The following is a 22,116-nucleotide window of genomic DNA, read 5'->3' as shown; positions in this document are numbered from 1 at the left end:
AAAAGCTCTTAAACTGTTACAGTCTGTTAGTGAAAAAAAGCTCTTAAACTGTTACAGTCTGTTAGTGAAAAAAAGCTCTTAAACTGTCTGTTAGTGAAAAAAAGCTCTTAAAATGTCACAGTCTGTTAGTGAAAGAAAGCTCCTAAACTGTCACAGTCTGTTAGTGAAAGAAAGCTCTTAAAATGTCACAGTCTGTTAGTGAAAGAAAGCTCCTAAACTGTCACAGTCTGTTAGTGAAAGAAAGCTCCTAAACTGTCACAGTCTGTTAGTACAAGAAAACTCTTAAACTATTACAGTCTGTTAGTACAAGAAAACTCTTAAACTTTCACTCTGTTAGTGAAAGAAAGCTCCTAAACTGTCACAGTCTGTTAGTACAAGAAAACTTAAAACTGTCACAGTCTGTTAGTACAAGAAAGCTCTTAAAATGTCACAGTCTGTTAGTACATAAAGGACACTACTGACAAAGTTTTTTATCTTTGTTGGCCAAATAACCCATCATACCAATACGTACATGTTGAATATATTCACGAGTGGATCACTTTAACCCTTAAAAACCTAGCCATCACTAAATAAGCTATGTATGTATTAGCGGAAAGTGTAGCAGGATTAAGTGCCTTGATCCTAATGACTAAGATTGAGGAATATGAGCAGCTGGTGGTTGGCCACACCAACATTCTAGTGAGTAGAAATGTGTGGACCAGAGTTTACAAGTTAACAGGATTTGGGGGAAAAAAGCCTACTGTCAAATTTCTTCAATCAACCAAAACAACAGGCAAATAACTAAATTGTGTCCCCAGACAATAGTTGTACTATTTAGTGGAGATTAGTTAACTTATCACTGAGATACAGTGTAATGTACAATCTACAATCTTACAAGAGACGAATTTTTTTTACCAGGAGATTATCTTCTGGAATGAGATTCTCTCTAAATTTAAATTGGAAAGAAAAAAATGTGTCATTTCTCCCAGACTGACCAAATGACCACCTAAAACTAGTGTCTGGTCACCTAGTCCATAGGCTAATGTGTTGTCCCCCCCCCACCCCCCAAGCTCCTAGCCCCATCAAAACTGAGGTGGTAGCAACTAGAGCCAGAACTCCCCCCTCCCTCCCCCCAAGTCCATCTCAGTTTTGTCAAACAGAATGCTAGGGCCTTCCAACCCCCCTCCCTTTTTTTTTCCTCACTCCTCTCCTGGCGAGATGGACAAACAAGGGCAATGTTTACTACATCATCACTTCACTGTCAACAACATATTTGGAGGGGAGAGAGAGAGAGAGAGGATAGAGAGAAAGAGTTAAGAGGGGAGGGTTAGAGGTATGTAGAAGAAAATGATGTCAGGGTTCCGCCAGAGAGAAAGAGACCAGGCCAAGCCTCTAGTCCTCACCACTGAAATGCAGTAAATCCTCCCCGTTAACTCGGGCAGTCGCCGCACTTCTAAGCCTAGTGATACCTGGAGATTTAGCCTCAAAGCCTTCGTTTTCCTTTTAAATAAGGATCAGGAAATAGGGGCCACACTGTTGTAAATCTAGGCAAATTATAATAGTGAACCAAATGCACCAAATGTAACATGCATATTTTAACAACCTATTTAAAAACAACTGTCTTTTAACTATCGCTTAATGTTAAACTTTTCATGGGCTAGAAGAATAAAAAGGGCAAGCACTCTAGAGAAAACGTTAAAAGTTTACTTTCTATTTGCATCGCACAAAAGTTCCTTCATGCGTTGGGCTGTTTTTATTTGTTTGTTTTTTTAATTGTGTTTATATAGCGAATCTTTCCTGCTTATAGCACATGCTCAATGCGATGTGGTCAGCCTCGCTTGGGGACCAGTGGAGAAGGTTTCCGTGCTGCCTTTAGGCGCTCAGCAAACCCAACTCTGCTGTAAAAGGGATTCGAAGAATGTTTTTTTCCATGTTTCGGATGTCCCTTCAGAGTTGAAGATAATCTACTTTCTAGTCCCAACTTCTCGCAGAACGACGGGGGATCGCAGCGGGCAGGGTTTGAACCCAGAACCATCGAAACGACCGAACGATAGTCCAGCGCGTATACCGCTCGACCAGGCAGCCATCCAGTCTCCAATATAAAACAGCATCTTATCGCAAGGTCTGTAATGGGCACTTTATTTTTCCTTTGTTATCGATGTGACCAAAACCACCACCTAGTGACCCGATTCAATGTAACAAGAAATAAGCTAATGGGTAGAGTGTGAACATTTCTTGACCAGGAACTGCCGCACGAGAGCTCAACTTTGTCGTTAAGACCATTGTCACACTTATCGTTAAGGCGCAGCGTGTCATCAATGTTTTCCACCAGCAGAATTTGTATCTTATATATCGGCAGACGACCCAAAAACATGGCGCAGTAGGAAAACAAAAGACATGCGCACTTGCTTTGTATTTAAAAACAACAACATGATGAACAATTAAAAACGAAACTATGTTTAAAGTACAAGAAAGTTTCATCCAAGTTTGTGAAGCCTGTAAATCTACATCACTTATACATATTGAACCAAACGGACATTTCAAGAAGAGGCAATGCACCAAAAACAAAAAAGTACCTTACCCTCCCCTTTTTCCTCCTTGTCCTTTGCATTGAAACAAGCGTCAGTCAGTGCGGGTTTCCAAGCAGACGACACTCCCCCCCCCCCCTTCTCTCAAACGTTCCTCCATGTGAACGGCCCAGACCTGATGTTCATATTTCGGTAGTTTTCGGCACAGTTGTTTTACGATTATATTTGTCTTTTGTTATGCAGGCCAGGGAGAGAAAGAAGGAAGGGGGATATAGGCCAACAAAACTTGGAGGGAAAAGTTTTGAAAACAGGAATTTGAAGGCGTGAAATTTCTGATCAGACTCCAAAGTTTCTTCTCTAGAAAACTTTTGAATAAAAAAAAAAAGTCAAACCAGAGACTGGACTGTCGTCTGCTATAACGGGGATTACCCGCTCAGAGACCAATCATTTTTGTGATATAATTTGGAGTTGTGAAATTTGATTTCTGGATTAATTCAATTACTTCTGTTTCTTGTGTATTTCACCAACAAGCTTTCGGATTTCCCAGAATCTCTAGTTTGTTTCCAGGATCATAATGAGGACGAAGACGGTTCTGATCTTTTGGAATCTGGTGATTGTGAGTGTGCTAGTGTTTCCCACATCAGGTAAGCTTTAAATACTACTAAATACATGTAGTGGCTCTGCTATCATTATATTGTTTTTAAACAGCTCCTAGCGTCATGGAGCCAATCAAAAGGAACCTAGCTCGAAAAACGCTGGAGGACTCGCGTACATTCATTTTTTTCACCTTCAGACCCCAGACTTTTTTCACAAGAATTGTATTAGGTCTTGTAATTGCCATTTCGACTCTTGTTGTCAGGGTATTTTAGTTGGTCGCCTGGGCCTCTGCACAATCACAAGTGAAAACATTTAACTCACTTCCCATACTCGGATCAAGTTATAACTTTGCACATCTAGTCACTAATCCTAACAATACATGAAGAATAATAATAAACAGAACCGATTATTTAGTTAAATGGTGATAATTAATTTTGTGTGATATCTAAAAAGGAAATAAAAAAGATAATACAATATTGAGAGATATGGCTGTAAACATCTTAGCCTCAGACAATGAACGAAACATGTACAGATGTAGATTATCCAAACTAAAAAGTTTGCTAAATTTTTCTTTTTGTCTAGGACTCCATCGTTCCAGTCATATTTCCCCCTTTGTTTTCAAAGAAATAGAATCTAATGATAACTGTGGATATTTGTTTCGTTGACCAAGACAACAAAAAAACAGCCTTTATTTACATTCATATTTTTAATGTCTATTAGTATTATTATTTTCGAATAGCACTGTGAGATTGAGAAAGCTGGACAGTCTAGAAATAATAGTTTCGCAATAACCAAGCTAACATCAGTTCTGTGAAATTTGCTCCTCAAAAAGTGTACATGCAAAGAATTGACGTCATAGTGTTAGTATTGTGTACGTGACACATTTCTCTGGGTACTTTGAAATGAAAGGTTCGCCTGTAAGACAGCCTCTTCCACTCTACTTCTACAAGCGCTGAATGTCTTTTAGGATCTATCTAGAACAGCAATGTCTCTTGTCTCACAGTAACACTTTCAAGTAATTCTGAGTAGTTGAAACTGTTCCGAGTCCTGGACGATGTCAGTGTAGACCCAGATCTAGACTTAAATCACACACTGACAATGCAGTGAGACACAGTACATGGGAACTTTGATATATCACTACATGGGAGTTTTCATACCTTGTTACATGGTAGATTTCATACATCACTACATGGGAAATCGAGTGGAAACTTTATTTAGCCTTCAGACACAAGTATTTACCATCAAAATGTCATGTAACAGAGACTAGCCAGGTCAGACATAAAAGTCCAACATTATATGAGACTTGCCAGGTCAGACATAGAAGTCCAACATTATCAGAGGTTAGCCAGGTCATAGAAATCCAACATTAGGCCTATCAGAGACTAGCCAGGTCAGACATAGAAGTCCAACATTATCAGAGGTTAGCCAGGTCATAGAAATCCAACATTAGGCCTATCAGAGACTAGCCAGGTCAGACAAAGAGGTTCAACAATACAAGAGACTCTCCAGGTCAGACACGAGGAGCAAACTAATATATAAACATCTGGCCTACGAAGCCCAATCACACATCCAAAACATACCAACTAGTACAAGCCTCTGCCAATAAGTTACTTTGACAGACACTGGAATTCGCCCATCTTCAACAAATCAAACTTTTTTTTTTTAAACAGACAAGCTCTTTTTTTTTCTTTTTTTTTAGAAACGAAAATTCAAAGTGAAGCGACTGTTCATTTGATTTGAGTTAGAGTCATAACAATACATTAAACAGTAACGAAAATAGAATGTCAAACAAACTACGGAAAATTAACTATGACAGTAAATCCAATCTGAAAAATGCATTTGATAAAAAAGTATTCTTAACAAAAGAACCTTTAAAGGGGGGGGGGGGGCTTTCCAGGTGACTATTATCCATCCAAAGGACAGTTGGTTTCTATCTGCTGCAGACTGACAACACAGTACTGCCATAAAGCAATCAAACATTCAAGCGAACTATAAGTTTGCGATTTGGTTTGAATTTTGTGTGTACTGTCAGTTGAAACGGAATGTTATTAATAAAGCACATGTCAACAGACTTGTAAAAAAAAGTTTTTAGTACTCAAACTAGTTGAAATGAACAGTGCGCTTGTTTTCATTTCCTTTCGAATTCCACTTCTACAAAATGTTCAAAAAACAATTTTCAAATGCAAAAATGAACTTCAGAAAAGAAAAAAAAAAACACGCGGCGGTTCAATCAAAATGTTTGCCGGAAAACACAAAGTAAACAATTCAGAATCTGGCCAAGTAAACTTAGCCAAATGTCAAGGCAGAAGACGACCATCAGCACCCCCCCCCCCCCCCGCCCACTCCTGCTGTCCCTGGACGCTGTTAAAGTTCAAGTTTTGCTCAACAAGAAGAATCCATCGCATCCACTTCCGTTTCTTGAGCCAACGATCGCTTTTACATCCCCACCAAAACCACCCACCACATCACCAAGACTGTTTCCCCTAAATAAGAATTGTAGACTTAGAGGGGTACAGTTGCACAGCAACATGTCAAACATGGCCAGTAACGGAACATCACGTGATTACAAGCAGAAGGCAAAGACGACAATATGTTAAGATCTAGATTTAGATCACTAACTTGATGATATGTTTATAAAATTCTTTTCTGCAGGCAACGAAAGAGATGAAAACTGTATTGAAACCATGTCCACATGTCAACCGGAAAGAGAAAAATTGTCGTCTGCTAGCCTAACCAATAAGACTATTGAATTATGCAGGTAGGATAGGATAACCAAAACTTGGGTCAACTTTGTAACTAATCTATACTGACAAATTGCCCCCCCCCCCCCCAAAAAAAAAATCATGATTATTTGGTTAAGTATAGCGTCTGCTGCCTATGGCATATATAGCTACCTATTCTAAAAGCTCATAAAAATGGTAACAAACTGTTAAAGATTAAATATAATTGACTAAGTGTCCATGATAACCTGATTCACATTGTATCCTAGACGGTACTATTAAAACATTAAAGAATTCGGGTAAAGTCATAGTGAGACAAGGACAATTTGACTAAGTATTCTTCTATCTGCTTGAGATGATGCACTATGTCAAAGAACAACAGTCATAGTGAGACAATGGCAATTTGACTATGTATCTTCTATCTGCTTGAGATGATGCACTATGTCAAACAACAGTAACAATGTTATAACGTTGCCACCCTGTGACTATACAAGAAATTGGAGAAATATTAGCAAAAGAAAGAGAGAGTGGGAAAGAGGGAAGAAAGGAGAGAGGGAGAGGAAGAGAGGAGGGGAAGAGGGAAGAAAGGAGAGAGGGAGAGGAAGAGAGGAGGGGAAGAGGGAAGAAAGGAGAGAGGGAGAGGAAGAGAGGAGGGGAAAGAGGGAAGAAAGGAGAGAGAGGGAGAGGAAGAGAGGAAGGAGGAAAGGAGAGAGGAAGAGAGGAGGGAAGAAAGGAGAGAGGAAGATAGGAGGGGAAAGAGGGAAGAAAGGAGAGAGAGGGAGAGGAAGAGAGGAGGGGAAAGAGGGAAGAAAGGAGAGAGAGGGGGGGTTACTGTACCAATTTATCCCACTTCTCAACAAACTCCTAGATCTCTGATCCACACAGCATTGGTGGACATTCGTGAGGAAACTTCAGAGAGAATACAAAACCAGAAACTGGCCGGGAGTCTAATTTAGTAGATCAGTAGAGCGTTTGTTTTCTGAACAGATTACACACACACACATTTTCTCCATCCTGCCTGTCTCAGTAAATGTAGACCCACTATTTGAGACAAATCAATGGAAAGGAAAACCCCTGTCTAAATAAACAACCTTTTTTTTTTTGAGATACAGAAATAATTACGCATAACTAGCTCACGTGACTTTATTGTGACTTTATTGAGACTAGTCGTTTTTTACACAAAAACGTTTAGAGCTGTATAGTTGAATTCATATCAGAACAAGTTATTTTCCTTGATGATAAGACTCTTTGTCACCTGTCAACAGTGCTCTTCAAGTCTATTCTGACTGCATGACGCCCCGGGTAGACGAATGTCCAGGCGAGGCCATGAGAGCGTTCAGCGTGGTCATCTCCACTTATACCAGGGAACCCTACAACTGCCATCTCCGGGGCAGCCAGCACCCAGAAACAGCCAAAGAGGAATCAAAGAAACAAGGTAGCTGGGATATAGATGGGAGGGGAGGGGTGGGGAAAATTTCAAGAACTAAAATCTTTCTAAAAAATATTGTGTATAATCTTTTCAATTGATAGTCAGGAAAACTAACAACTTAGAAACAATTTAAGTCATTGATTAACATGCATGACTAGATTGACATATGAAATGCGTAGGATGTAATTATCTCATGAACTAAATTTATATTCCCAAATTTATATTCCCACATTCTACCACAAGTAAAATCTCATGAACTAAATTTATATTCCCACATTCTTCCACAAGTCAAATGTCATGAAATATATTTATATTCCCAGATTCTACCACAAGTAAAACGTCAAGAACTAAATTTATATTCCCAGATGCTAACACAAGTAAAATGTCATGAACTAAATTTATATTCCCAGATTCTACCACAAGTAAAATGTCATGAACTAAATTTATATTCCCACATTCTTCCACAAGTCAAATGTCATGAACTAAATTTATATTCCCAGATTCTACCACAAGTAAAATGTCATGAACTACATTTATATTCCCACATTCTACCATAAGTAAAATGTCATGAACTAAATTTATATTCCCAGATTCTACCACAAGTAAAATGTCATGAACTTAATTTATATTCCCACATTCTACCACAAGTAAAATGTCATGAACTAAATTTATATTCCCACATTCTACCACAAGTAAAATGTCATGAACTAAATTTATATTCCCACATTCTACCACAAGTCAAATGTCATGAACTAAATTTATATTCCCAGATTCAAACGCCATCAACCCATCAGCCCATGGAGCAGATGATGACAATCATTCTCAGCAAGAACCTTACGCAGTGGACGTGCTTGAACCCATACCCAAGGAGGCTGAAACAAGTCATGGTGGCGCAGATGAAACAGTCACAAGGACCACCACAGCCGCACACATTGGTCCCACCAAGAAAGCCTTTAGCCCCTCCAACAGTGCTGCACGCACCTCACTGACAATTTTTGTAACAGTTATTTCTTTCCTACATTTGTTCTTGTATTGCTGATTAGATTTTTTTTTTTCAATTTCTTGCTGGTGAGTGTTCATTGTTTTTATTTACAATAATGTTTTTTTTTTTATTTGATATTATGTATGATTAAGTTTGTTTATAGTTTGTATTTAGTACAAAATAAAATGTATGTTTAATAGAATGCAGTCAACATCTATAACATATGTGATGACGGCCCATGGAGAACAAGGAGATTGAGTGACATTATTTCCAGATCTGAACGCAATGAAACTTTCAAAGGTTGAAATGAAATTGTAAAAAGTAAGCAGGCAAAAAGTCATGCCATTTTGCAATAAGTTAAGTTAGCCACGGGAAATAATGCATTCCTCATAAATCTTTGGACTTGAAGACAATCCTTATAATTATTATTATTATTATGTATAAATTGGTAGACAATAATTGTTTCAAAAGCCACAAACTGTTTCTTTAATAAAACCTGTATAGAAACACATTGTAATATTGACTTTTGAGCATTTCGAGCTATTTAATCTAAATATCATTTCATTTGGACTTAAATACAGTTTTACATTATTTTTGCTTTAGCTAGTTCTTTGTGCCACTCTATGGATCATCATCTAATGAAATAAACTGAAAGGATTAGGCTAGAGAGACAACGCATGACTTAGACAACTAATAATATTAATAAACTCAAACATTCCATCAATTTATCGACATAATTCCACAAACTCAATTTGTTCGCAATGATATCAGCTTTCAATATTATACATCTTTTGGAACACCATTTTAATAAAGATAAAATGAAAACAAAACCCAGCACGAGTCCAAGCTAGATCCTTTTTCTATTGAATGTATTTTCAAATATTTGTACCCCAACAATGAAAACCAGTTATAGTGTACTAGGTGGGGACATTTGTTTACCGCTGATGAATGCCAAAAATTGTTCTTACAATTAGCTTAAATCTTGTTCTGACAATCAGCTTAAAAGTTGTTCTTACAGTCAGCTTACTTAACAACATACCAAAAGTACATATTTTTTTTTAGGAAAAATATTTCTTTCATACTTTAAAACAAATATCAAATTATTTCTAAACCGAAGCAGGACGTTTTGGCGCGAGCCGTTTTGGCGACGGGACGTTTCGGCGCGAAATACGTTATGTACGTTTATTGTATTATTTCTTTTAAAAGAATTATTCATATCTATGTTTTGCATGAGTGTTTGTGTTAAGACATATTTTTCACGTACTAAATGTAAATGTTTGTTTGTTTTTCACATCATTTTCTTTAATAAACATTTTGTGTATGTGTGTTTATTAAGAGGCACACTTTTATTTTCAAAAAAAGTTTTTTAAGATATTACTTTAAAATTAAAAACAAAATGAAACGATGATAGACTAAAAATTGATGCAATTATTTGTTTACATTAACATTGGTTTATTTAATGACTGTATGGTATCTCCAGCTATACATACCAAACACTTGCTAATAATAAGTAAAAATATAATGCATGTACCATGTTTCTCAAAATACTAAGTTAAGTATACATAGACACCATGGTTATTTGCCTCAGTCGCTGGAATTCAAGGGTTCATTAAAAAAAAGCTAAGTGCTTATTAAATTATCGTCAAATGATATCTCGCGCCAAAACGTCCCGTCGCCAAAAGGGCTCGCGCCAAAACGTCCCGTCGCCAAAACGGCGGGGCAAAACGGCGGCGCCAAAACGTCACGTACTGTTTCTAAACATATTTAGTTGATCAATAATGAGAATAATGAACACGAATGAAATGACTAGTAAACAAATGGGGTTTCTACAATACTATTTGATATTACTGAAGGCAAAAATGAAAGAAAGGAAAGGATTAGACCCACACTTGAATCTTTAAAAATGAAACATAGGCAATGATATGACCCTTCTAAAAAAGCTGCTGAATACTATCAGAGCCCAAAGTTTTATTGTTTATTTGTCAGAAATACCATAACTCTCACTTACACTTAAATTTTTTGCTGCCCCTAACTTTTTGCCTGTTTTGGGGGTGGGGACACAACTTTTGCCTAGCAACATGGATGTGTTAGTGCTGCAGTAAAGCAGAATCAACAACTTATCACAAGATCACTGCAATGATTTCCAACATTAAAATTTAGTAGTGGCTAATGAAGACACTTCTATGGGGTGTTCAACAGTGATTGGTAGACCATATGTGTTAGGTCTGCAGTGGTTGCCCTAAGATTTAGCACAATCTGTGAAAGTTAACATTCATTTTAACAACCAAAAAAAAACTTTTTTTTAAAAGAACCTTCAATTTAAAACACATTTTTAAAGATCTAGAATGGTGGCCAACAAGTCTAATGCTTGCATCTCAACTTAATTACCTTTTCTAGCGATTGAGAAGCATGAGAAAGTCAAAAGATATGAGAGTTTTAAGTTTCCCCAGCATTTTATTCCACACTTTGTATATCCACTTAGAAGTGCTCATTTAAATATGTACATTATGGAAGATAAAGAAATGAATATTATATTTGCAGTTATTTTGACATGTACATTTTGATTTCTTTTTGATGTTGAAAACAAAAGCCATAAAGAGGTGCTGAGTTGTTTTTTTAAACAAGTCTTTTGTATTTGAACTGATAGCTATTAATTCTACCATCACATTACCTCATTCCTCTCGATTAATGTTTGTAACAGAAAACTTTGACTTGGACTTCAATGTTGGTTTCATTAAACAAAAAAGTATTTAGTACTAAATGGCTTTGCTTTTTGTTTCCACTAAGTAAAAGTAAAGATGTTTCATGTCACTGCTGTAGTACTATAGCTGACTTCCACTGCTGTAGTACTATAGCTGACTTCCACTGCTGTAATACTATAGCTGACTTCCACTGCTGAAGTACTAGAGCTGACATCCACTGCTGAAGTACTATAGCTGACTTCCAATGCTGTAATACTATAGCTGACTTCCACTGCTGTAATACTATAGCTGACTTCCACTGCTGTAATACTATAGCTGACTTCCACTGCTGAAGTACTATAGCTGACTTCTACTGCTAAAGTATTATAAATGACAGCTGCAGTAGTATAGCTGACATGTTCTTTCAATGTCCTGCAGCAATGTCATTTATATTTCAATTGTCAGAGATTTGTATTTTCTCTTCATAGAATTTGGACTTTAAGAATTTGTTATTTTCTATTTGAAACTTATAAAATATTGTTGTAGCAAGTATTACCAATCAAAACACAGTGAATATTGTCTGGTGTGTGTGTGTGTGACTGTACTTCATGTGACGACTACAGAATATATGGATCTCATTTTGAAAAAACACATTTCATAGTTATTTTAAGGAAATATGCATAAACAGAAAGCCAGAGTCAAGGAAAAATGTGCTATGTAGCTTACTACCACAAAAAACATAAAAATAGTAATCCTTTAGCCTTTTTTGTTTTCATTTGTCTTCAAATGATAACAATAAAATATTTGTTGTCTTCAACTTTTAAATTGCCCTCTGTGTTAAGATAGATCACCCAATCAAGTGAAGTTCACATCAGAATAAAAGCAATTAGAGGGACAAGTGTCATGTTCCATTGTGCCACAAAACCTCAAGCAACATATGACAGTAGCAAAGAATAGAAGATGCTGGGTGTAACATATACGTGACTAAAAAATAGTATTTTGAAGCAGTTTGATTATTTATAACCAACTTTCTAATATGGTGTTTTCTATACTCAAATAGTGACATTGGAAGTCATTTAACACATTTGAGCAATTAGCTAAGTTCTCATTTTATTTGTCTAAAGGGAAGTACTACATTGATAGATTTCTTTTTCATTAACACTTTTGTTTTTTCTGATTGTTCAACCTTCAAAAAATTCTCATTTTTTTTAAATCCATAAATTTATTGAGTAAAGGTTCATTCAGTTTAACAAAACATTTTATGTAAGACCAGGGTGTTATAGAGAGTGCTTCTTAGCACAATGACCATTTGAATAACAAAGAAAAAGCAATACATTATTGTCACAAACATGGCTGCCAAGATGAACACAACACAAGAGTGAAGAATTTCAAAAAACTAAATACAGCTTTACTGAAAAATCAGAAACTTCACTGGAAATAGCCAGAAATGGAAACATTGCTAAGTATGCAAACAGATATAGGTCAGTCAGTCAGTTCAACTGGGGTGCTCATTTGAAGTTACTCAGTTATATCAATAAGTATATTTTTTTACTACACTGAATCAATGTCGCTGGAAAAAACAGTTATTCTTATTGCAATTATACATTTTGTTTCAGTTAATTGCAAAGTCTTTGATACCGAAGATTAAGGATGAGTGCAGTGTTTCACATGACTACGCAAACCCAGTTGCAACCTGTAAATTTTCCCACTAATTGTTAATTGTGTATATATACACACACATACAATGAATGAATGTGTCATAAAAAGATATAAAAAAGTAGACTTAAAATTCGAACAATCATTCAATTGTACGACGTAAAAAATCATAACAACCATTTTTAGAATTAAATGTTTTTGACAACTGAAATGAAGAAGATATTGGATTTAAAAGCTTTATAAATAAATTATTATTATTATTAAAAAGGGAAGAGAGAGAATGGTAGAGACAAATTATTACAAAAATATACAAGAGACTAAGGGGAGTCTACTCACATTGTGTTTATAAAGTGTAGAGAAGTGGTTGTTCCTGAAAAAAACACAAGGTTCATTTTCCTTGACCACAGATGCCAGCTCACACAGTCCATGGTATGTAAGTTGAGAGGCAGTTCTGTCCAGGAATTGCTCAGCTATCAAAGCTAAAACATAAAACAAAATGGAAAGATTAAATTGGCCAACAATACAACTGTTACAAGACTGAGTAGAGATGGGAACTTTAAACATGTGTTATGATATTTGCATGCTATTAATTGCAGTAACACATCAATTAAAAAAAATGGTGTAACAATTCCGCAAAATCCTACAAATCAGTTTTCAAGACAATGGTGACAACTTACATCCTTTTCCTAGGACAAAAGATTTAAAGCATTATTATTCAGTAAAATGTTCACAGCATGTTAAAAGTTGCCTTTAGAGAAAGGCATTGCACGTGGGGAGGTCTTTTTAACTTGCACAGACTAATCGCTGATAAAAGTCAAATATGATTTTAAGAGAACTTCTATATGCTGACTAGCATGCACTGAATGCTGCAAGTATGGCCAGAAAGAATGATCATTTTCTATTGGATAGAACCCTGCTTATTTTTAACTCCCTTTTGCTATTTTAAGTTCTGTAGGAAAATTACTGTTGTTTTTCAAAATGTAAACATGTTCTTTATAAAATTAAACAACCTTTACATTGACAGTTATAATTATATGACAGTCTAATTGGGAAGCATGATATAAGTAAACAGGGTCTACTAATCTAGATAATGAGGTAACTTCTGTTTAGCTTTTGCAAGTGCTGCCTTTGCCAGACACCAGGAATAAGTCAAGGAGAGGATTAAGCATATCAGCAGCACTATACTTTCGGTCACTGTTATATATACCTTGACATTATATTCAGGTCAAATTAAATTACCGAATTTTTACCATCTAAAGTGCCCTAAAAAATATGACAGGTAAATGGGTATGAATACATATCAGACTATGAGATTTTACAAAAGTCATAGATGGACAGTATTAACACTAATTTCCAGATTACAAAGGCTTGACAGTCAAACAGAAGACTTCCCAAAACATTTTCTTATAATTGAAGACCATATCAAGTCATATATAGCTCCTCCTTCGTGGTCGAAGATGAGCACATTTCTCATTTCCTATGGACTCGAAGATGGCTGTTAAGTCCAATCCTCACTTTAAAAAGCCGGCCACATGGGTGGGTTAGGGCAGTTGCAGATAGGCCTGCTTCTTCTCTCAACTTTATGTTAAATCGGCGCTCCTTCGCCCAGGCCACTCTTCTTGCTTCAAATCTTGAGACTCAGAGACTCAAAGCTTCCCGCCATAAGGGGTGATCGAGAGCTTGTGCTTCCCAGCCATGAATGTCAATATCACATTCCTTGAAGGAGCTCTTGAGAGTGTCTTTGTAGGGCTTGTATTGACCTCCTTGGGAGCGCTTTCCTGCACACAACTACCCATACAGAAGGCGATTGTCTGGCATGCGGACTACATGGAAGTTGAGACCTTTTTACTGTCGCATTGATACTGTGCATGTTGGACAGCTTTAAGACTTCTGTGTCTGGTATGTGGTCATACTCCTTAGACAGCGTAGGTGGAAGGAGTTTAGCTTTTTGGTGTGGCGGGAATATAGGGTCCAGGAGACGGGAGAACTACAGCACTGTAGACTTTCAGTTTTGTGGATATGCTGAGTCCTCTCCATTGCCACACTTGTTCTTGAAGTCTGCCAAAAGCAGCACTGGCATGAGCAACACAGAAGTCAACCTCATCATCTAGGTTGGCGTTTGTTGATATTGTTATGACCCTATTGGCGGCGCAAAAGGGTTAACTATAGGCTCAGCTGACACACACGTGAATCACTCAGGTCAGCGGGGCCATGGACAAGGGACAGTACTACGATTACACGCAAATATGACCAATGTTATGGTCATGTGATCGAAAGCCTGCGTGTACGAGGACACAGTGTGTAGGAAAGCGGCAGTTCAAGACCGGAGAGCGTCGAGACCGGGACTGTTAGTCGGCCATGAAGTCGGTCCTGGTTGAGTCCTCATGTGTTGATGCACAAGTCCAGAAAGAGAGACAGTAGAGTTTTGTACGGTGATGTACAGAGTGACATTTTTTTGTTGATGTGTTTGATGCCAATTGTCTAGTATTGGCTGTTATCTACTTATTCACTCATTATTAAAGTACCAGATTATTTGGAGCCTTGTTGTCAAGTTCTTGATGTGTTGATGTGTTGTGTTGTGTTTAGCAGTGCTTACGGAAGGCCTGAATAGGAGAGAGAAACGTAACAATATCGTGCGTCCCATTTGCTAATTTCCGGCCATCTATGTAAATGCCTGGTTCTGTGACAGCTTTAGTTGGAGGAGGTTGATGCAGCACTTCTGTCTTCTTTACAATAATGGTAAGGCCAAAATTTTTGCAGGCATTGACGAAGAGGGACAAGCTCTTTTGAAGGTCTCCTTGTTTGCGGAGTTTAGGGCACAGTCATCTGCGAAGAGCAGGTCTTGATGCAGTCGTAGTTTACCTTGGTCCTTGCCTTGAGTCTCTGAGCATTGAATAAACTTGCATCGGTGCGATATCGTATGCCAACTCCAATGCTATCTGGCGATGAACATTATGATGATAAGCGTTGGAGCCAGCACACAGCCCTGCTTCACGCCATTTCTCTTGGAGTAGGCGGACTGCAAAGATCATGTCAACCATGCCTCTACCCTGCTTGAAGCCGCATTGACTCTCCAGAAGTTGGCCAGTTTCTAGGTGGTGTTGTAGTCTGTTTAATAGCACCCTAGCCAGAATCTTGCCAGCAATGCGTAGGAGGGATATGTCACGATGGTTATCGCATGACTGCTTATTTCCCTTTCTCTTGTAGAGGTGAATGATGGAGGTGTCTTTGAACTCTTGTGGTAGTTTCTTTTGTTCCCACATTATCTGGTAGATTTCTGTTAGTTTAGCTGTCAGCTCTGAACTGCCAATATTTCAGCAGGGATGGAGTCTAGTCCCGGTGCCTTACCAGTTGAGAGGTTGGCTATTGCAGTAATTACTTCATTGAGCCTGGGAGGGTCAGTGAGTGAATGGTTTATTGGGACTTGTTCCAGGCGTGCGATGACTTCGGCACTAATGTTTGATGGACAGTTAAGGACAGTATATAAGTGTTCAGCCCAGCGAACAAGTAAATCTTCCATGTCTGTGATAAGTTTGTTTCCATCAGCACTGAATATGGGGGATGAGCCATTTTGCTTTGATTGAATTGAAAAACATTTTTGCAATTTTTTACTGTCAGCATAGGACTGGATTTCTTCTGCTTTTTTGTTATACCATGACTACTTCATGAGTCTCAGGTTCCGCTGGACCTCATCCTTTGGCATTAGTGTAGCCTTCTCTGATTGGGGGCAAGCTGGATTACACAGAAAGGCCTTAAAGCAATGTTGCTTGTGTGTTAATAGCTTTCAATTTGCAAATTGTTTTTGTCAAACTAATCTTGGTGTTTGCGTTTTGGCTGACCGAGGACGCTGCTAGCCAGGGAGTACACAGAATCCCTTAGTTTATTCCAGCTGTTTTCCACATCCTTGTTCATGAGCAGGGTTTTAATTTCAATGTCTAGTTTGTTGATGAGCTCTTGCTTGTTATCTGGGTTTGTGAGCTTAGCAACATCTAGGAGCTTTGCATGCTTGCCTTCTTGGGGGTAGGCGTAATGTCATTAGACGGTCATTTATGTCTTTTGGTAATCCTGCTAACTTGTTGACTAATTTGGATTCCACCGCGAAGCCAACACCAGCTTCACACCTTTCCTCACTATTTTTGCAGATCCAGAAGAAAGTGTAGACTGCACCAACTTCTGTTAACTGTCCTTCTTCGCGTTTCACTCAGGGCAGCAATATCTACATTGTATCTGGCTAGTTCTCTTGCAATATCTACATTGTATCTGGCTAGTTCTCTTGCCACAAGGGCAGTATGACGTTCAGGACAATTTGATTCAGCATGGTCAAGTAGAGTGTGGACATTCCAGGCGCCGAGTGTGAGTTCATGTTTTGATTTGTCTTTTCGTGAGGTTTCAGTTTGATTTGTTTCTCCCGCACTAGTGGGATCCCCTCCAGTCGCAGAAGATTGGCCAGGGTCAAGGGGGACAGGCAATGTTTAGGGCACCTTTTCTATCCCCTTCCTCATGCTTAGGAGGTAAGCAGTGCATTCCTAAAAAGGGCTGCTTAGACGCTCAGACGGCTGCCTGAGTTCCAGTGCTATCCCAGTCACTGGCAAGCAACCACATGGTCTGCGCCGCCTACATGTAGGTTTGTAGCTATGGCTGCCAGTGTATCCACACCAGCCACTTTGCCACTTGCCTATTGCATATATAAAGATTATAAAACACATAATAAAAAAAAATGAAATGCATACTAAATCCTTTGGATTCATAATTCATTTGTGTGTATAAAAATGAAAGCTTAAAAAAAAACCTTTTCACTTTAAAATGAGATCTTTATAAACATCATGAGATAATTACCATGTATCATAGCTTTATTGTAAGGCAACGTTGAAAATGTAGAAGTCTTCTTGAGACAAGTGAGGCTAACCAAGCTAAACATTTTAAGAGAAATTGTTTACTAGTCCTGAACTGTTGACTTTTTGTTTGCTTATATTATATATATATATATATCAGTAAATTTTCATAATGGAAACTTTGTAAAACATATCCTGCCTGAAGCAATGAAAATCTCCCAAAGCAAATGAATGGGTTTTTAAAAAAAAAAGAATGTGTTCCAATGAGCTAAAAAAAAAACAATGTACTGCTAAATTCTAGACTTAGGGTTGTCTTACCTTGAGTTACATCCTCCTGATTGTCAGCGTGTTTCAGGAAAATTATTTTCTCCACCAGCTGATTGTAACTGTCCTGGTTGACAATCTTCACTGTCTCAGAGTCCTGGGGGTCCACCAGCCAACCATGGTAGAGGGATATCTCCAGTAGGTCAAATATAATAAGTTCTGGCGTGTACTCAAAGTCTGCAACACTGGAAGAATAACACAAAGATGACAGAAATGTCATTGACAAAACAAAGACCAGGTGTAAATATCATTATAATAACAAAGTCTAGACAGATAAATCTTTATTATGGCCAGTAGTTCAACATTGACACCATGTCGTATCAGAAAAACAAAACACTTTCATTCAAATCAGTCAAAATTATAAGACAGCGTTACACTTTTTATAAATGTTCTGGTAGCTTAAGGATCAGTGACTGGAATAAAAATTGTCAACTTGAGTTCTAGCTACATGCAAATGTGAACAGGCACTCGTCCCCTGAATGAAATGGGGACTAAATGTAGAGTCAAGGGACATTTCCTTAGGCAAGACCCTAACCCTAACACATTTACCAAAGTCTGCCATAAAATGAAGCCACAAAGAGGAAAGCAAAAAACAAGGCCATTCACGTATAACATGGCATCACACCATTTTAGAAAAAAATAAAATCTGTAGAAACCAGGTGGGATGAGGCTGTGGAAGTCACCTCTTATTGATCTTTATGGAGAGAGCTTGCCGCACTATGCGCTGAAGGGCAAAGGGGAGGGCTGGGCTCTTCAGCCTAAGATTTTTACATAAATACCTTAATTTTTCATAATAGTTACTTTAAAAAAACAATCCATATTATACACTCAATATCAAAAAGCTTTTCCATTATTGTAATTCTTCCAAAAAAAAAAAAAAAAATTGGGGGGGGGGGGGGGGGAAGGGACACGACATAAAATATTTAAATAGTACTTTGCAAACAAATGTTGTTGCTTTATAAAAAAAATACTTCAAGGTATCAATTAGAACTAAAATGCTTTACATTTGCAGCATATATAAATCTCATAATCATTAGCTTAGATGGTTAATTACTTTTAAGTGTATTATATGTTATTAAGAGACATGTGGTATCTAACAAAGTAGTCTTCAGATTTGACTAAGACGTCTCAAAGAATGAAAATGTTATGGAAACATTTTTTTTCCTAGCTTAATTTTTTTCCCTTTACACCACAGTGGTGGGCTGTTTTGATCAACTTCAAAAGCATAACCTTAAATATAAGAGGCTTATGCTAACAAAGCCTAACTTAAGATTTATTTGGTGATTTGAGCTAGATTACTTTTACACAAGTGGGCAGATGTTTTATGCATATATATATATATATATATATATATATATATATATATATATATATATATATATATATATATATATATATATATATATATATATATATATATATATATATATATATATATATATATATATATATATATATATATATATATATATATATGCATATATATATTGTAATAAAAAGAGCAGATCTTTATCAGAAGAGAATCTAAACTTAATATTTTTGTGCACTGTAAAATCAAGAAGTACAAAATAATCAATAAACTGTGAGATGTCACATGACTCATGGCAGCTGTGCAAACATTACAAGAGTACTCTGACAATTTATCATGCATCTCTTGAAAATGATCACAGAAAAGTGAAGACTGCTGTATATAAGACTAAGTTTAAAGCTATTAATTAGTTAAATGTTCAATATTTAATCACATTGTTCTCATGTATATTATATATGGCCTAAAGTGTGCCCATGTGCCACTAATCATAATAATTGATCACTAAATGGACACTTAGACAACAGCGAGTTCAAGTACTTTGAACAGTGAATTACAGAAAGAGGTGAATATTAAAAGTCATGGGGACTAGAGGGGGGGGGGGGGAGGGGATACCACCATACAATTGTTTTAAAATTTCTCTCATATATCACATCGTTAGCAGTTTCCTTATTCGGAGTATTGCAAGTTCCGAGAAGTTCTGAAAAAAAATGATTCTGAAAGTGATAGTAAAAGTGTGTGTGTGTAAAAGGGGGGGGGGGGTCCTCAGAGGTGGAACGATTTTTTAAATATGGTAAATGATGTGCAGTTTAAGAAATTAAAAAAAAAATTGAGTTAAAAGGTTCACACTCATTTTTCTATCATAGAAATATCTGAGGGCAAGTGAAGGTCTGTACAAGGTCTGTACAAATAGAAAAATAAAATTCAAGTCACTTGTAAATAATAAAATGCCCCATACCCACTCAGAACCTTTGCACAACATGAATAGAATCACGACCTTATGTAGATATATAAAGCATTTAACATTTTCAATAATACCTTGATTTCTTATACAAAAAATTTACATTTTTCTGTATTGTAAGTACTAATGAAAATTTTGTAGTTCTTTAACATTGGGATGAATTTATTTATTCGCACTGCCTACATCGTTGATCTGTGTTTTGGAGTGTGCTAAATAGCCTCACATAGAAAATATGCCCAATGAACATTTTTGAAACATACTTTTTTTCTAGATACTATTCTGATGCAAATGAAACAGACTGTTCATCCATGACAAAAAGAAAATAGAAGACTTTTATAATGCTTTACCCAAGACTATAACACAAGACTATAACACAATATGCCTACCCACAAGCACCTTATCGTAGACTAAGAAAGGAGATCAAAAGATCATATTACGGAAGACTTTGAAAGAAAATTAATATAATTGAAAAGCAGTGAAAAGAAAAATCTTCAGCATACAAACCCTGTAAACTTGACATTGACATCTAAACCAGTTTGTAGTTTGTGCATGACTGACATGGCATCTTGCATATTCTGTTCGTAATTGGCTTGACTAGTTTGAGATAAATTCTGAAATGTCAATACAAAAAAAAAAAAGATTTTATCTTGAAGTTTTTTTTCCTGTAAAAATACAATTTCCTTTGTATAGGTTGTCTGGAATGAATAAGAAAAAAAACTGGAAGTGTGTACTGGCTGTTAAAGAGAGTGATGGACAGTGTTAAAAAGTGGAATTTAAAGTTCTATGGATTGGAAAAGTGATTTTTTTTTTTTGGTCAGTAAAGTTGAGTTTACAGTTACACCTGGACATGTGTGGGGTGAGCAGATCATAAGAGTGAAAAAACATAAAGCTATAACACAGTTAGTAGGTCTTTCATTAATAAGAAGGTCTGAATGTTTCAAAGAGAACATTTTGAAAAGACTTTCTTACATTGAGTTATAAATCTACTGATGTCTTTGAAAAGACTTTCTTACATTGAGTTATAAATCTACTGATGTCTTTGAAAAGACTTTCTTACATTGTGTTATAAATCTACTGATGTCTTTGAAAAGACTTTCTTACATTGTGTTATAAATCTACTGATGTCTTTGAAAAGACTTTCTTACATTGTGTTATAAATCTACTGATGTCTTTGAAAAGACTTTCTTACATTGAGTTATAAAGCTACTGATATCTTTGAAAAGACTTTCTTACATTGAGTTATAAATCTACTGATATCTTTGAAAAGACTTTCTTACATTGAGTTATAAATCTACTGATATCTTTGAAAAGACTTTCTTACATTGAGTTATAAATCTACTGATATCTTTGAAAAGACTTTCTTACATTGAGTTATAAATCTACTGATGTCTTTGAAAAGACTTTCTTACATTCTGTTATAAATCTACTGATGTCTTTGAAAAGACTTTCTTACATTGTGTTATAAATCTACTGATGACACTGAAAAGACTTTCTTACATTGAGTTATAAATCTACTGATGTCTTTGAAAAGACTTTCTTACATTCTGTTATAAATCTACTGATGTCTTTGAAAAGACTTTCTTACATTGTGTTATAAATCTACTGATGTCTTGGAAAAGACTTTCTTACATTGAGTTATAAATCTACTGATATCTTTGAAAAGACTTTCTTACATTGAGTTATAAATCTACTGATGTCTTTGAAAAGACTTTCTTACATTGAGTTATAAATCTACTGATGTCTTTGAAAAGACTTTCTTACATTGAGTTATAAATCTACTGATATCTTTGAAAAGACTTTCTTACATTCTGTTATCTACTGATGTCTTTGAAAAGACTTTCTTACATTGAGTTATAAATCTACTGATGTCTTTGAAAGACTTTCTTACATTGAGTTATAAATCTACTGATGTCTTTGAAAGACTTTCTTACATTGAGTTATAAATCTACTGATGTCTTTGAAAAGACTTTCTTACATTGAGTTATAAATCTACTGATGTCTTTGAAAAGACTTTCTTACATTGAGTTATAAATCTACTGATGTCAACTGATTGAGCAGATTTGATCTTTTTATATAAAGAAGGCAATTCAAATGTGTTTAATCTTTTTAAGTTCTATTTTG

General features: G+C 36.3%; 2 protein-coding genes across 8 annotated transcripts in view; one reads left to right on the top strand and one right to left on the bottom strand.

The window, feature by feature from the left end:
* LOC106074685 (ubiquitin carboxyl-terminal hydrolase MINDY-1-like) overlaps window positions 1-22,116 on the bottom strand; it is a 45,201-nt gene that overhangs the window by 12,905 nt on the left and 10,180 nt on the right. For all 7 annotated transcript variants that reach the window (XM_013235502.2, XM_013235505.2, XM_013235504.2 and 4 more), the window contains exons 4-6: window positions 20,500-20,606; window positions 17,723-17,913; window positions 12,909-13,051 (exon numbers count right to left, since the gene is read on the bottom strand). In XM_013235502.2, coding sequence (XP_013090956.2) covers window positions 12,909-13,051; window positions 17,723-17,913; window positions 20,500-20,606 — 441 coding nt within the window. The remainder of the gene's footprint in view (window positions 1-12,908; window positions 13,052-17,722; window positions 17,914-20,499; window positions 20,607-22,116) is intronic.
* LOC129928501 (uncharacterized) lies at window positions 2,608-10,994 on the top strand. The gene is made up of 4 exons (XM_056042995.1): window positions 2,608-3,151; window positions 5,757-5,862; window positions 7,090-7,259; window positions 8,024-10,994. The coding sequence occupies exons 1-4, from the start codon at window positions 3,082-3,084 to the stop codon at window positions 8,290-8,292; spliced, it is 615 nt and encodes a 204-aa protein (XP_055898970.1). The 5' UTR covers window positions 2,608-3,081; the 3' UTR covers window positions 8,293-10,994.

This window comes from Biomphalaria glabrata, chromosome 10 (assembly GCF_947242115.1).
Source record: "Biomphalaria glabrata chromosome 10, xgBioGlab47.1, whole genome shotgun sequence".
NCBI classification, from domain to species: Eukaryota; Metazoa; Mollusca; class Gastropoda; family Planorbidae; genus Biomphalaria; species Biomphalaria glabrata.
Note: the sequence above shows the minus strand (reverse complement) of the source record. Positions and strands in the feature narration are given on the sequence as shown.